General features: G+C 36.6%; 1 protein-coding gene across 1 annotated transcript in view; it reads left to right on the top strand.

The window, feature by feature from the left end:
• The window catches only part of LOC142339098 (elongator complex protein 4-like), a 323,966-nt gene extending 312,827 nt beyond the window's left edge, over positions 1 to 11,139 (top strand). Inside the window, exons 2-4 of the mRNA XM_075388819.1 lie at positions 7,060 to 7,169; positions 9,906 to 10,240; positions 10,573 to 11,139. Coding sequence (XP_075244934.1) covers positions 7,067 to 7,169; positions 9,906 to 10,240; positions 10,573 to 11,109 — 975 coding nt within the window. The 5' untranslated portion in view covers positions 7,060 to 7,066 and the 3' untranslated portion in view covers positions 11,110 to 11,139. The remainder of the gene's footprint in view (positions 1 to 7,059; positions 7,170 to 9,905; positions 10,241 to 10,572) is intronic.
• Positions 11,140 to 17,243: the final 6,104 nt, after the last annotated feature.

The raw sequence follows: 17,243 nt of genomic DNA, 5'->3' as shown, positions 1-17,243 counted from the left end.
GATTAGCCCGCAGTGCCTTCGATTGGGACCCGCCCGATCAATACGTCCATGCTAGACGCGCTCCTGGGGGGCAACGGAAAACGTGGATGAGTCAAATCGAAGGAGACTGTGTACGAAACAAAGTATCGTTCACCAGATTGCAGGAGAAAGCAGCAACCGGGTCAAAGAATGCCTTCAACAATTTCGTCGTACAGCACTTCACAGAATAACCAAACAAATAACTCTTCTTGTTTTGTTTGTATTTGTTGCCAACCGTGCCTTTATTTCATATTTGGAATTAAAGTGTTGAAACAGTAGTAGTAGTAGTAGTAGTAGTAGTAGTAGTAGTAGTAGTAGTAGTAGTAGTAGTAGTAGTAGTAGTAGTATTAGTAGATGTGGGAGTGGTTAATGCAATAGGGTTAGACTCAAGGGTTTTCACTCATTATACACAGTCAAAAAAGATTATATCATTCTAGCTTGCTCAGTATATTGCAATGTCCACATCTGCAGAGTATTCTCCATATGCTTCGTTATATGTTCTTTCGAAGTTTGTTGGTAAAAATTTTGTAGTGTTATTGTTGAGAGTTGGACAATATTGTTATTCGGACAAGACTGTTAAAAAAAGTCTTCGTTCTACTAAAGAAATTCTCATCGGTTTTTTTTGTTCGCGTTTTGAAAATTTTGAACTCACCTCTAGTTTCTCGGCTCGTCACATTAATTAAGTCAGACTGACACTGGATTAAATTATATCTGGATTAAAAATTTAGGCAACTCTTATCAATAAAAGTAAATAAAGTAGATATTGCATTTCATTGTAATGACTTGTGGCAGTATATTTAGTTTTAACAATTTCCGTTTATAATTTTCACCAGAACAAGGAACCCATCTGATGCCCAAATTTTGGCCCTTTGAGATTTCATGCATATTGGATTTAGACGGCATCAATGGTTGCGACACAAAGATTATGATTGATACTAAGCAGCCATTATACGCAATGAGGTTCGTTTACAGATTAAAAGATGGTGAGAGGTTACGTGTGATTTGAGAGAAGTCCTTGATTGCTTCTGTCGTTCTTTTTTCACAGTTTGCATTCCAGCCAAACTGTTTGCAACCACCAGACCTAAATCAGGTTGTTGTGTACATTGAAGTTTTAACGAGTTGTTTAGAGTTGGATATACTTCACCTTTGACCTTAAGAACATGAGTCTTTTTGATGTTTGGTTGCATCTGGTTTCCATGTAACTGTTTCTCGATTTTGGCCCTGGCTTGGTTAATTTTCATTTGACTTGTAACACTCGCCTTATAGTCATCTTCATATCCAAAACTAGTAGTACTTAGAGCTGATGGAATGCCATTGATGAACAACAAAAAGAAAAGAGTGGCCCAAGGGTTAAGCCTTGAGGCACACCGCTAGTTACTGGTAGGTTACTTGAGATTTAGTTATCGATTCTCACACTTCGTTTAGCATCACTTCGATAGGATTGAATTAGATAGAAATTTTCACTAATAGCAAAGGTTCGCAGTTTACGAAGAAGTACGTTGTGGGGAACGGTGTCAACGGCTATAGAGAATTCTAGGTAAAAACAGCTAAGGTATCGTTTCAGATTGATTGTTAAATTTGTAGTTCGTTAAGTTCGTTAAGAACGTTAAGCTGGTGTCAAGAAAAAGGAGAAGTCGCAATATTGTGGATTGGTGCTTGCAGAAGCCAAATTGATTTTCGTGCAAATTTTCTTTCATCGTTTTGTGAAACAAATTCAAGATAAATTCTACGAACGGTTTCGAGCAGTGAAGTTTACTCATAAACTCATCGGCCTATAGCTGGCCTCCATTTTGTTGCCTTCTGTGATGATGTGTATTACTAGCGATTATTTCCGAATGCGGGGAACTCACACTTGTTCGAATGTTTTCATGTTGGAAGAATAAAGGATGAAGACTTGCTTAGTGTTTTGCTACATGACTTTAAAATAATGTTCCCAAGTGCGTCAGATCCATTTGACTTGTTGACATCAAACGATCAGCATATGGGTTCGCATTTTTCCTGAGAGAATTTAAAAAGGCTTGAGATTTTTGATTTATGATTGGTTGTTTGAGATTCTTCTGCAGTGTTTGAGTCAAAAACTCCGAACACATTGCTAAAGTAAGTATTAAAACGATTAGCTTTCGCTTTATCATTTGAGGCTTCGATGGTATCATTTAAGAGTGGGTGAAATTTTAGATTTGTTGCGTACACTTTTTAGTTATTTTTGGATATCACTGAAGTTTCAGTATTCGAATATTTTGGATGCAAAGCAGGCTAAGTCGTCAACCAAGTTGAATTCAATTTGCCTTTCTAAACGTTTAATACATTTTTATTATGCGCTGAAGTATTTGAGGAGTCCTGCGTTTCAAAGCGTTCATCTTTTTGATCAAGTAGGAGGTTGCGCTCGAGATCTAGGGTGGGAGTTAGGCCCCATGACACGTGACTCATAGAGGGTATTTGTCGACCTTAGAGCATAACCAAAAATACCACTGTCTCACGAGTTCGTCTGCCGTGCTAAAGCGGTGCGAAGTGAAAGCGTAACAAGTAATGTCTTAGTTTGGATTGTCCCTGTCGGTACGCTTGTAAGCATATCCATGGGTAGCATTATGAACATTTTAAATATGTTCGAAGGTGATGAAAGACTCCAAGGGATGATGGTCCGAGAAGGATTTTCTACTGAGTCAAAGGTTTTTAGATAAAATTTCGGCGCATTGTTTGAGCTTAATATCAGGTCGTTGATGTTGGAACGAAATATCAAACCGGCTGGGGCAAAGGTTGAAAAATTTAGGTAAAAACTCTGATCGAGTATTGTGTTTTCGAACGCGAATATTCTTCAAAATTGTGTTGAAAAAATTGATGTTATCGGTGATCACAAGATTAGTACTAGAACAGAGGAAGTTGAGCTCTTCAAATTTTTGCAATATGGAGAAAAATATTGACTCGGTTCCCATGGGTTTGAGCATGACAACATGGCGTTTTAATTGCAGCGGGGTATTTTAGAGTTAGTTGTTGAGCTTATCAACACAACAGAATGATGGATATTGTTACACTTCGTACACTATTGGTACACTATTTAAAAATTAAAAACTAAAAAATGAAGACTGCCGAAATGTAGCGAAAAAGCTTTTGAAGGTAATGAAAAATAAACAAATTTATCAGTAAAGTCCACTGGCTTTAGTTCACTGCAACTGTGGAAGCTGCAGCATGAATGAGAATGTCCGCTGAGCTGCAAACGAAGGTTCAAAACCTGACGCGAAAAAGGCGCAATACTACTGCCTATTAGGGGTGGGGTTTTTTAATTGGTAGTTTTTTTAAAAAACATCTTAGTCTCCTTTGATGGTTAACATTGAATCGATTTAGCAAATTAATCATTAATCATTAGTGAGTTTTTCGCTTTTTTTAACAGCTCTTTTTTTCTCCGGCCGTAATTATTTTTGACAATTTGAGGTGAGAAAGACTGTTTTTTAGAAACACTACTGGACCTCTTATATGAACAGCAATGCTGCAATTGCTAAACAGTAAAAACAGTGGAAAATGTTTTCACCATGACTGTAAGGAAAGTAAAATGGAGGATATATTCGTTGTAGTTCTGCAAAAGTCCAAAAAGTGCGAAATTAATGACAAGACCTAGTGACTATGTGACACTTGGACGGGTTATTGTGTTTAACTGTTTTCTTTTAATTCCTTCCAAACGAAGTTATTAGCAATTATATCCGTTGTGTGGTCTTTTAATGCATTTTTTTCACCAATTTTTGGTCCGACCCTTTTGACTTTTGTCCTCAAAAACAGTAAACATCTGGAGGTCATTAATGTCTCTTAGAGCCTAACGGCTCTCTAGCCGTTAAATATGCTATTCACCGAAACTTTTCGAGACATAATTTTTTTGGTGTGACGCGCGGTTCTAAAAGACTTAACCAAATGCACTCACCCACACCCTTTGATTAAATTACAGCTAGCCTCAATAAACCGTAGCTAACTACTAACGAAACCAATTGCTCGCCAGCGCTTGATAGCAATTCACACTAAGCTAGTCGGTAATGGATTTTAAAAAGGATTGTCAATATAAAAGTTTCTTACAAACTGTTTAGAACTCTGAGTTCATCGACTGGTTATAAACAATACAAATTGCTAAAATGAAAAGCCAGAACAAAAAATGCAAATCTCTAAAATCACTCATTCAAGGAAATTTAAGACGAACTTTTACATATCTACAGTCGCATCTACAAAATTTTACATCTGAGTAAATATACATTTTCGATTTGATGTAGCAGATGCATATCAACAAGTTTTTTTATTAAAATACCAATTTAAATTGCTTTAAACTTGATTTGATTCTGTCCAATTGTAAATTTTAACTTTTCGTTTCATAACGTGTCTTTCTCTCAAATTGGATTCTCATTTCCAAACTAAACTTTCAGTGTCAATTCTCGTGTTCGGTAGTCGTCGCGCGTGTTGACGGCTAGTTTCAGTGTTCTTATATAGATAGTGTCTAGTGTCATTAACATAGATAGGTTGCTGCATTGGTCTAATATCTTCCACTGGAAAGCTGTTTTTTTTATCACCGTTGCACTCGATTGCATAAAATCCCATCAGTGAGTCCACCTTGACATGCTTTGCAACCCTTGTGGTAATATGTCGGCATGTCTGCCCTACATAGATGGATTTGCATCCATTACAAGTGAGTTCATAAACCACGTGGGATTTGAGATCCTTATCAAAGCTACACATAAGGCTAGATAAACAGCTCTTAAGTTTCCGAGTGTCGAAAATCGTCTGTACAGGATGAATTTTGTTCAGCTTCTCCACAAATTCATTAGAGATGTTGCCTCTGTAATGTAATACAAATGGTTTTTTCTTAGTATTTTCCTGTTGTTTTACGTCTACACCCGAGTCATATCTATGTCCTTTTTTTGTTCTTTCATGCGCAGCTGGTTAATTGTTTAATTGTATCCTTGACAATATTCCCTACCCAATGCCTAGGGTATTGATTTCTTTTCCCAAATTTCTTCATCTTTGTCAATGCTTCGTGGAACGCTTCCCCATTGCTGGTGGCTCGGAACAGGTGGTGTTTTGTTCCCTGTATTATTTTTTTCTTATGTTGTAGAGGTGCACAGCTATGATAGTTCAGAATTGTTCCAGTATCTGATGGTTTTTGATACCATGTGCTAAAAATTGTCTCCTCCGGTTGTACGTTAATTGACATGTCCAGAATTGGCAAGCTGTGTTTATCATCTGTTGTTTCTAATGTAAATTGGAGATTTGGATGGAGGTTATTGACCGCATCTAACAGCTCTTTTGTCACCTCTTACTGTTCTCACAATATCGTCCGCATATCTTAGAAAAACTTTATTTCGGACGAATGGTTAATGTCAGTCTGATCAATTCAACGGCAAAATGAGCACATCCGGAGCTGGTTTTCTATGCTATCATATTCTGTGTTACTGATTTGCTGAATTTTATATAGATGCTGTCGCAGTGTTTGACTCAAAAAATCCGTACACATTGCTAAAGTAAGTATTTAAAAGATTAGCTTTCGCTTTATCATTTGAAGCTTCCGTGGAATCAAGTTTAACAGTAAGTGAAATTTTGGAATTCTGTCGTATGCTTTTTAGTTGTATCTGGATATCACTGAAGTTTCAGGATTCGAATATTTTTCATTCAAAGCAGGCTAGTTCGTCGACCAAGTTGAATTCAATTTGCTTTTCTAATCGTTTGATTTCTATGCGGTAAAATATTTGAGGCATTCTGCGTTTCAAAGTGTTCGACCTTTGGCGATAACCAAGAATATTACTTTCTCACGAGTTCGTCTGCATTTCTAAAGCGGTGCGGATTGAAAGCGTAACGAATAATGTCTTTTTGGATTGTCCCAGTCGGCACGCTTGAAAGCATATTCATGCGTAACGTTACGAACATTTTAATTATGTGCAAAGGTGATTAATGATTCGATTGGATGATGGCCCGAGAAGGATTTTCCACTGAGTCGGAGGTTGAAGATAAAATTTCGGCATTGTTTGAGCTCATCAGGTCGGGGATGTTAGACAGAAATAATCAAACTGGCTGGGGCAAAGTTTGAAAAGTTTAGGCAAACAAATTGATCGAGTATTGTGTTTTCGAACGGGTTGTTTGAACAAATATTCTTCCAATTTGTGTTGTAAAATTTGATGTCACCGGAGATCACAAGATTAGTACTAGAATAGAGGAATTTGAGGCTTTCAAGTTTTTGCATTAAAGACAGAAATTGAGTCGATTCACATTGGTTTGAACTGGGCAACAGGGCGTTGTAATTGCAGCAGGGTAAGTTAAAGTTAGTTGCTGAGCTTATCAACACAACAGAATGATGGGTATTGGTACAGGTTGAATCGGCTTAGCAAATTAATCATTTATCATAATGAAGTTTTTCGCTCTTTTAAACGGCTCCTTTTTTCCGGCTCTAAAGATTTTGACAATTTGAGAAAAAAAGACAATTTTTTTTGAAAAACGACTGGGCCTCTTATACGAACAGCAATGCTGCAAATACGAAACAACGAAAACAGTGGAAAATGTATTTGCCATGACTGTAAATAAAGTAAAATGGAGGATATATTCGTTGTAGTTCTGCAAAAGTCCACAAAGTGCGAAATTATTGACAAGACCTAGTGACACTTGGACTGGTTACTGTGTTTAACTGTTTATTTTTAATTCCTTTCAAACGCAGTTTTTAGCAATTACATCAGTCGTGTGGTCTTTTAATGCAATTTTTCGTTTGACCAATTTTTGGTCTGACCCTTTTGACTTTTGTCCTCAAAAGCAGTTAACGCCTGGAGGGCATTAAGGTCTCTTAGAGCCTAACGGCTCTCTAGCCGTTAAATATGCTATTCACCGAAACTTTTCGAGACATAATTTTATGGTTTGACGCGCGTTTCGTAAAGATCTTAACCCAGCGCACTCACCCCACACCTTTTAATTAAGCTACAGCTAGCCTCCTTAAACCGTAGCTGTCTACTAACGAAACCAACTGCTCGCCAGCGTTTGACAGCAATTCACCCTAAGCTAGTCGGTTATGTTTATAGTTTTGATTTCAGAATGTGTAATGCCGTTTGCTAAGTATAAATCACAAGGACATCCATTCCAAGATGTTTCACGAATGCTCCCAACAAAAGAGGCATTGATTAGTTTGGGGTCTCATTATCTTGGTAAGTATTTTATTGCTCTGGAATGAAGCATTTATTGTAGTCGTGTGGGTTATGCTTTTGAGCGTTCTGCAATTGGCTCCCATAATTCATACACCAAAGCCTCACCTTATTTTCCGTCACATGGACAAAAAAATTTTTTTAGATACTTGAATTCCACAATTTTTTTGTTATGAATTTATTGAAAGATTTTGTTCCAGTTATCCACCATTTTTGATGTTTTCACGGTTTATCAATCCAAAGGTTTCCACATCTAAAAGAGCTCAGATGAATGAGCTGAATAGGCCATATTTTTGGAGGAATTTTTTTTAGCTAACTGAATCCTCTGTTGGAAGAACTATCCGACCCACTCGTATTGCAGAATTCGACAAAACTGAAGCAGTTTAGTCTGGTCAATATTAGGTTTGAATATAAAATAACGAAATTGGCAGATCGAGCGGACAGACCGTTACGGATTGGAGATCAATTCATTGAAGTGGCCTACGCCAATAACTAGTGACAAGTATCTGATTAAACTAGTTAAACTTTGCTGCCAATGCTTAAATTAATCTTGTACATTTTGCGCTTAAAGATTCTTGCGAAAACCGTGCTCATTACGTGGACAATGCCCGAAAAGCCAAAATTTCAAAAATTTATGGACTTTAATGGAAACGAGTGACAAGACTTCGTAACGATCTTTCATTTTGCGTAACCAATTTCCACGTTCAACATAAATTACCCATTTCGGCAATTTTGAGCATGTAATTAGCGTAAAAGTCCATTGTCCGCAATTTATTAATTACTTGAGATCAAATTCAATTACTTAAAGATCTAAATTGCTTACTGAAACTAGTTTTAACACACGATTGTGTCCCTAATCTTAGAAAGTGGTCGTGGAAACTTCAAACATAATCGAGTAAATTTGGTCGATAAATCGAAAAGTTGCGTTTTTATCCCATATAGTTGAAAAAATTACTTGCCTTAATCTGAAATAGAATTTGTTGGCCATGTGACAGATTATTTAGCACGTTAGGCCTCGTAATTGGTAAGTCGCATTTAATTGAGGTTATTGTTAAAACTTAAACGGCAGATTTGTTATAAAAAGGAGAAAGAATCTTGTTTTTTAAAGTGCTGGTCGTTTTGTGAAACACCATTTTACAGAACGTCATCAATAAAACAATCCGACCACATGCCCATGAGAACACTTTTTGAACGCCCAAAACGTTTCACAAATTGCCCAAATCATTTTTTAAATGAAAATTACATCCATGTTTTAATCAGTGGCGTTAATTCAGAATAATCTGCTAAAATGAAGTTTTAACTTGATAGAAAACCAGCTAAACGAGACAAGTCATTTTTCAAATTTTGGCTGGACAATTTTTAGCCTTGGAATTTTTAAATAGAAGCGTGCGGTTTTTGAATAATTTCAATTTTATAGTTTTGCCAACAGCTCTTAAAGTACTATACTGCAATAACCCGTCAGTTGGGTTTCAAAAGGTGAAAGTTATGGGCAAAACTTCAGATAACTTAGTAAAACCGCAACTGGCTTGAAATAATTGTCTTGTCTTTGGAGGAATGGTTTTAAGCAGAAAAGAGCCTTTGCAAAGCTGAAATTGTAGGAAGCTATAGCAAAATTCAGAGCAAACTGTTCCTTTCCCTAATAGAAGTGCACAATTATCATCTTTTGCATCTCTACTTGATGTGCTTTGTTTCGAGCTCATAATTACGATTCTAATTGTTGTATGAGGAGAAAAACCGGAAAGCTAGCTGAAGTTTATAATTTTATTACCGCTAAAAATTTATGGTCCTGAATAGGCCGGATTGAACCTGGTGCCCTAGCTTGGGCAACCAAGTTTTCTGATCATTAATAGCTCAACAAAAGTTGCCTTGATATGTATTGGTTCTTGCTAATGGGCAACTTTGAAAGCGACATCACTGAAAGATGACGACATCCTTGTAAGTCCTTGTACATCCTTTTTTTTACAAAGATCAGTTTTACTTATCAGACACTTTGCACCCTATTTTTATGTATTGTATTTCGTTTTTTCCATCTAGAAGCACTTCAATTTCATTTTTCAAATCTCTGGTTATTTTTTTTAGCAATGAAGACACTGTCCAGATTCAAGTGAGAGTTTTTGTGGAGTTGTTAAACTTGATCAAGTTCATCTGGAAAAATAGACTGCTTTTTTGCATAATTCATCAGAAGTTATTAAGTCTGAAAGTTTTGGTAACGTTTGAATAAAATTAACTAAACTCAGTGTTCTGCAATTTCCTACGCTGAAGTTATTAATTGCTCTCAAACAAGTTTGTATCACTTGTAGTAGTCCTGTGGTCTTTTTTAATGCAATTTTTTTTAGCGCTTTTTCGTCTTACCCACTTGACTTTTCGTCCTCGAAAGCGGGATATAAGGTAACGCCCGAAGGTAACTATGTAATTCAACGAAACTGTTTTGAAGACATTAATTTATGTTGCGAAGGGCGTTTCTTTGAGTTTGAGCCTCCGTCACCCCCGCAATTAAGCTAAAGCTAGGTTTTTTAAAAAAACTTAGCTAGCTGCTGACGAAGCCAACCGCTCGCCAGTCGTTTAAGAACAATTCGAACGACGTTAGTCGGTTGTGTTTGAATTTTTTTAATTTACATCTGCTTTAATTTGAAAAAGAAATTGAATAAAATCAACAAAACAACGTAATTCAAATGGAAAACACCAAATCCAAAAATCTCAGTGTTTTTGAACTTTTGGTAGATGGCTTTTTGTTCACAGATAGTGTATTATGCGGTGGTGTACCCAAAGGAACTTTATTCGCAGTCGAGGATTCCTCGAAACATGGCCCGTCTGAAACTTTTGCAAGATGTTTTCTTTCATACGGAGCTCACAAAGGAGATCGATTGCTCGTCAGTGACAAATTGAAGGCACAGTCATTCCCTAAATGTAAAATACTAGAACGTCAATCAGGTTCAAACTCAAAGATGAGCGCTCAAGATCGTGGAGATGCAGAGTTTCAAATAGCCTGGCGATATTCTGGAGTTAATCAGACCTCAGATAGTGAAGAGAAGATCGCTTACGATTTTGACAATCAATTTTATTTAGATGAACAGGTAAAATGTTTATTATTGATTGAATCTCGATTCGAATCTTAAGTCAAATCTTGCTGATTCTTTCTCGGATCTTTTCCTTTCATGCCCCCAGCGTATTATATGCATCCTCACAAACTTACGTGGCCAGTTTTCACATAATAATTTACTATGGAATGATATGCGCTCAGTGAGGGGGGTTGCATAACGTACTGGGGGCATGAACGGAAAAGAGCATTCTATGCTTTTTCTGTTTTTTTTTACTCTATCTGTGCATTAACGTTCACTCTATGGTGTTATGATCATATCTCGAAGTTAGCAATTTTTATTGGTTTCTTGAACAGTTTGTGTTTCAGGCGCATGAATTCACCTCATTTGATTTTACAGACATGAAGTCTGTGGAAGACTTTCTGAAGATCGGCAAAGAACAGTCGAAGTTAACGAGAATTTGTGTCTCATATCCGATTGCGTATGAGAAAACTGATAAAATTGATCTATTTTGCTTATTTCGTTTGAAGCATTTAATAAAGAAATATGATGCTGTAATTTTGTTAATAATTCCTTCATGTTTAGACTTGTACTTGAAAAATTATGTTTTGATGATTTCTGACTTTTATATGAAATTTGAACCTTTTAAATTGCTTTCTGTTGATAATTGTAACGAAGCCTTGTATAAAGAGTACAATGGTTCTGTCCAATTCTTAAAGGTGCTCAATCATTCATCATTTAAAATGCAGTATAAAATAGTCGATCTAGTGTACAAGTTTAGAAGGAAAAATTTGGTCATTGAAAAAGGATGTTTATTACCCGATTTATCTGAAACTGCAAGTCGCAGTGAAAAACGACCCGAGCTTCTGAAAAGTAAACCGAAGAAAACAAGTGAGCTATTCTGAATTGAAACAATAATTTATTTTTGAACATCAGCATGCTTTTCAACCAGCAACAGTTCTGAATAACGGTCACGTTTATCGTAAACTTGATTCACTAAAAAGTCACTTAAAACGACCGGAGAAAATCGAAAGAATTTAAGCTTTCATTTTTTAAAAAAAAACAAAACATGTTATTCTAGCAGATCGAACGATAAAGGCGTTTATTGATATCATGTTATTTTAGGAATGTAAAAGTGATGCGTTCGAGGAAACTTTGATTTAGGCGGTATTAAAGGAACTCGAAACATTGGTTAAAAGGCTTTTAACCAGCTTTTAAACTACTGCGAAAACGTTGTACCCATCTATAATTGGAATGGAGTAGTCTGTCTAATTAGAGGCGCGTAGAACAACAAAGAAACAATATTTAAAAAAGATGACGCAGGTAAATTAGAGGGGGTTGCGATTTGCAGGTTATAATACTGAGGAACTGTACTCGAGGGTGTCAGAGCTCTGTATCTCATATTAGAAAACCGAAGGGTGAAAGTACGCCACTTTCTTGCTCCTGTTATGAAAAATATGGAAAATTTGGCCGATTTTGAAATTCAGTTTTTACTGTCTACATGTTTGATTGCCCTCGAACGACGTTTGAAGTAGTTATACGAGTTGTTTTGTTTGCAAAATTTCATTTGACTGCTTTTGATTTTTCGGTTTATTTTAACTCGCTTTATTTTCGGTTTGTTTTTGCTTTTTTGAGCGATCTAAATTGTTTGCTTCTTAGCACTTTTAATAGGTTGAACTGAATAGGCTACTGTTTACTGCTAAAAGTGTGCTAAAATTGTCTAAAACTGTTTTTTCCTTACGTTAGTCGGTTGTTTTTCTCGTTACACATGGTCCCTTGCTACGGTAAGAACATCGCAGTTATGGTCTATAGAGACATTTTTAAGGTGAGCTGCGTTTTACCAACAGTTTCTGTAAAAATAACACATGATTGCAATTTTATATAGGGCTGCTGGTTTCTGGCCGGAAGCTTGAGCGAATTCGTTTTGAGCGAATAACTCTTTCTAAGTTAATTCTGGATTGTTACCGTTATTGAACCTCCATGCCACCACCAACTGAAATAATATGTGGTAATATAACACGTGAGCTTGCGGGTGCAAATATTATGTACATTCAAAAAGCGGGGAGGGAGGGAGGCGAAAAGGAAGATATCCAGGATTCCTGGTTTTAACACAACTAATTCCGATGCTTGGGTATCAAAAATAATATTAAACCGAATTGCATGTGTATCGAATGTGCGTCGAAAATTGGACGAGAATACTCGCTGAAATTATGGTTAGAATACTTTGAAAGAGGCTGAGAAAAGAATATGCTCGGCTTATTTTGTCTGAAAAGTATTTAGCTTGACCTATGAAAAGAAGTAGGCTTGACTTTGTTGGTGTCGTCGACTATGTAAACAAATTCAATATTGCCCCACCCTACCTGTAATGATTGAGTCTTTTCATAAAGTGGAGCGCCAGACTAGAGTAGTTTCAACTTTGTGCGCACAACTTTTCTGCCGTGTTTTGATTTTTAATTGCTCTCAAACGAAGTTCGTGGCAATTATATTAGTCCTGTGGTCTTTTAAGCAATTTTTCGCTTGACTGATTTTTAGTCTGACACGTTTGACTTTTTGTCCCCAAAAACGGGATAAACAGGTAGCGCCCGGAGGGCATTAAGAGACCTTAGAGCCTTTCAGCTTACTAGACTCTAAGTATGCAGTTCAACAAAACTGTTTTGGAGACATAAATTCGGGGTGTGAAGACGGTTTTTACGGTTTGACCCCCCACACTTTTCACCCACCATTCAGCCCCACCCACATCAGCCCACCACTGCAAACAGCCCCCTCATCCCCCATCGCTGCTTGTTGCACCCGTAGCTCAGCGCGGCTCAACCCCCTCCCCCCGTAAGCTCCCTTCCACCCCCTGCGCCCACCCTACGCCACTTCAAATAAGCTGAAGCTGGCCTCACTAAGCCGTAGCTAGCTGCTTACAAAGCCGACCGCTCGCCAGTTGTTTGAGAGCAATTCGCCCAACGTTAGTTGGTTATGTTTCTGTGTTTGGTCACGTTAAATTTATGGCACCGAACTACTGTCAGTAATGCACCATAGATTATTATAGCCATACATTGAGAGTTGCTAGCAGAGCTTGTATAAAAAATTTCTTTGGAAAGATGTTTCAATTGTGTAGGATATTACAGGTTAGCATAAAAATGGATCTGAAGCCGACTTGTTTCAGTATTTCGAGAAAATTATTTTTCAGGGAATTAGAAGACCAGTAATCACAGTAGGACACAATTTTTTCAGAAAAAAGAACAGAAAATTGGACGTCTATACTTCTCTAAGCCGTTATTTGAAACCGAAGTTTTTGGTTAGAAGTGTTTCAATGACAGATTTCTAGATTTTCTAAATAAAAATTTATCTTTCGTGATTTCCTACCTTTAATTAGAAATTTTTTGGGCAGAATTGAGCAATTATTTTTTAAAGAAGTTAGATGCTTAAATTTTAATTTCGAGAAGTTTTTGAGAAAATTAGATAATTTTTGATTATGATGAATGCATCTCTATTATACAGTGGATAGTGCGCAGGGTAGGGCATCTGAAAAAATTTTGAATTTGAGGGAAATGCCATGCGTCTTTTTTAGTATGAGGAAAACGGATGACATTCCTGTTATTTCGAAATCTTCAAAATGCTAGACGCAGATTTCTTGCGATCCACTTCTTAGTTAAACAGAAAATACTGCTCCATTATTCTTAAAATTGAAGGCGATTTTTGGTTATCGTAATTCGGCTATTTGAGATAGTCTTAGATTCAACGAACTCAAGCAGATGCGACGTGTTAGAATTTTGTAATTAACCATGACCATAAAATGGATTGTCCGTATTATAATTGATTTACCTTATAAACGTCCTTCAATTTTCATCATACTTATCAACTAATGCATTGTGAACAAATGCTTGTTTGATCCCTTTTTTCACGTTTGCATAGAAACTGACCCCAATTAGATTTTTTACAATGTATATAACACTCGCTTTCATCGGTCATGAATCATTAAGAATTTAAAATCTAATTAATATGCAACTAAGTGAAACTGTCTTTTCATTAAAAAGTACTTGTATAAATCTATTTAAAAAGCAGAAGCTGTTTTACTATAGCGTGAAGTGTTTCTATCTTGAAGGCCCCTTTCTAACAATAGCCCCGAACTGAAAGTATTTTTTTGAAAATACTGTTTATTCTTGCTGTGTGAATTTATGCTTCTGTTCACAGATTAAAGCTGTCAGTTGAATAAATGAGTTTAATTAAGAGGTCTGATTGTTGATGCGAAATGCACTTGTTTTTTAGGAAAACTCCACAAGTCAGTATAGGTAAGTCACCGGCATTTTTAATATTGAGCGTGCAATTTTACTACCCGGGGTGAAGTGGTAGAGAATGACTACCCACGTCAAGCCACAATAGATTATAACAATTGTTTATAAATATTTACCTAATGATACATTAATTTTGCAACTTCTATAGATTCTAAGTTTGACAAATTTTTATAACGTTTTGTAAATTTTCATATGTAGAACTCTTTCGTTTAATTTATGAAAAGTTTGCGATTCTTAGTTTATTTTTTGTAAGTTGCAACGGTTCAGTTGTTATTTGTGAACAGTTACAAAATTTGATCGGTCAGCAAAAGTTATATCGGGGGAGGGGGGGGGGGGGTACTCTCACTCTCGGCTGGGGCCATTTTTGTCACCTTAGTTTGAATAATGTTGTTGAATAATGTCTTCAACATTATCGTTTCCAGTTTCTAGACAAAAGAGCATACTTTTACCAACTTACCTATGGTTTCTCGCTGTGAAAAGAAGTTATGGAAAATTATTGTTTCGACCACACTAAGTGTAAAGATACTCAAACGGTTTTCTTTTGTTCTGTCAATTTTGGCCGACCGATAAATTCATTGTGGATGATAACCGTGAGTGGTAGCATTAGAAACCTCTTTCATGCCTGGAATTTTAAATTTAAAAGATTTTTTCTTTTTTAGCGTATTTTTTGCTCAATTTTAGAATTTTGAATCGAAACTTTAATTTAAAATTCTACGATAAAATATGGACCATTATTGTGTTTCTAAAAGACGAGCGGCAATTAAAACAGTGAAACCAGGATTAGTTTTGGTCTTATCGGGAAGTTTACAATCTAAAGACTTTGAATTCTTGTGGAGAGCGTTTCTTATTCTTTTCAAACTTTCTCTTTTATCTCCTGGCATTCAGAGACAAGCCACTGTAAAAACAAATTTTCATTGACGACAAACACTCTTTTTGATCAAATGAGGCCCAGTGAATTTTTTTTCTGTTTTCAGGGAACCATCCCTTATGGTTTTTATGGCTTCGACATTGTGTTTTAAAGTTTTACTGAATTTTCATTTTCTGCGTGCCTTTATTGCTTTTTTGTAGTCCTATGGCTTAGTCTCTTTAACTGAAGGTCCAACTGGATTCCTAAAGAGTATTAAATGAAACTATTCAACGCTTTGAATGCACACTTAATGGCTGTTAAGACTGTGAATGTAGTTTTCCGAAAAAAAAATTGAAATTTACCAGATTTTAAAAATCATTTTGTAACTTTTTAGGTCGATTCAATCAATGATAGGTCACATATGCTTAATATTGATTCAAAAATAAGTCTGGAAAGTAGTGACATCTTCTAGTATTGGTTTTTATGACTTGATGATGCGAGGTATTCTATAAATTTTTAATGATTTCCAAAATAATTTGAAATCTGGGTTCGTTTTGAATTTTTCTCACGCTGTCACAATTTTAAATGTCTCCATTGACACTGAAGAGCGCCTTAACTTCAAAATAATATCCACAACTTACTCTCTCTTTTTTAAATTTTTTTTTGCCTAAAATTGCTGTACTGTGTGATATCGTAAGAATTTTTTCCGATTAATGAGAGGTTGCGACAGTTTTTTCCAGAGGTTGCCGAATCTATTCAATTCCGTCAGTATCTAGCTTATGGTTTCAATGATTTAGATTTTGTTTTCAAAATTTTCAGGTACTTTTTTAACTTTTCAATTTTGTTCTTTTTTTTCAACTTGAAATGTTGTGCCTCGTTATCGTATCGAGTAGTGCTTGAAAAAAAAACTCAAGACTCAATTTCGAGAATTTTTGCTATGTATCGGACAAACTCACAAAGGAGAAATTTTTCATGATCTTTTTCGGTTCAGAAACATGTTTTGCAAACGTATATCGAACGTACAAGACGATAACATTTTATGTGATAACACACAAAACTTTAATAATCTCTATGCGAGCTTAATGATCTCTAGTTGAATGTCGAAAACAGGTCAAAAACCTATTAGGTTTAACCTAAAAAACCATACACAAATTTTTATGGGGGCGAAAAGTTCTGACTTTGACGGGATTCGAACCCGCGACCTCTGGAGCGCCGGCTTTAGGAATTAACCGCTCGGCCATATAGGCTCAAGAACAATCCGTGCGAATGCACATGTTATTTCCTCTCGCTCGCACGAATTTGCATTGGCAACATCCTCCGGCGCCAAATGTGAAGATTCTTAGACCGGCATTATAGTATCCACGGGGCGGTATCGATCGCGCGAAGCCATCTTTACCGTAACGCAGACTCGAAACTCTAGCGATTGGATAGTGGCCCTTTGGGCTGTCATCATCAACTATTCATACTAAGTTTTCAGCACTTGGGCTGGTTGAATTCTCCATTTGGAGCATTTTCAACGAAAGCACGTACTCAGTTAGCCAACGCTTCCAAATCTCATTCGTGTAAGCTTGCGCTCTAGCATACCTCTTACGATGGTCAAAAGCATCGACCGAAGCGAGTGAAGGCATACAGGAATTGCGACTTCCAAGGAAGAGGTTCGGCGTCAAGGCGTAGAAGTTGTTAGCATCGGAACTAGCGTGCCTCAGCGGATGGTTTTTCAGTGTCTGCTCTACTAAACAGAAAGTCGTCTTAAGTACTTCATCAGTAAGTCGGCGGTAGTCGAGTACGGCGTACAACGCACAAGCCTTTCCCAGACGCCTCCAAGATGCGGCGCTGCAGGTGGAATAAGTTTCCATTTGGTTCCCTTCTGTGAGAATTCTGAAGCTATAAACTTTTCATCCCAATTGAG

The sequence above is a fragment of the Convolutriloba macropyga genome, chromosome 5 (genome assembly GCF_964194025.1).
Source record: "Convolutriloba macropyga chromosome 5, txConMacr16.3, whole genome shotgun sequence".
Lineage (NCBI taxonomy): Eukaryota > Metazoa > Xenacoelomorpha > Acoela > Convolutidae > Convolutriloba > Convolutriloba macropyga.
This window is presented reverse-complemented; position numbering and strand designations above follow the sequence as displayed.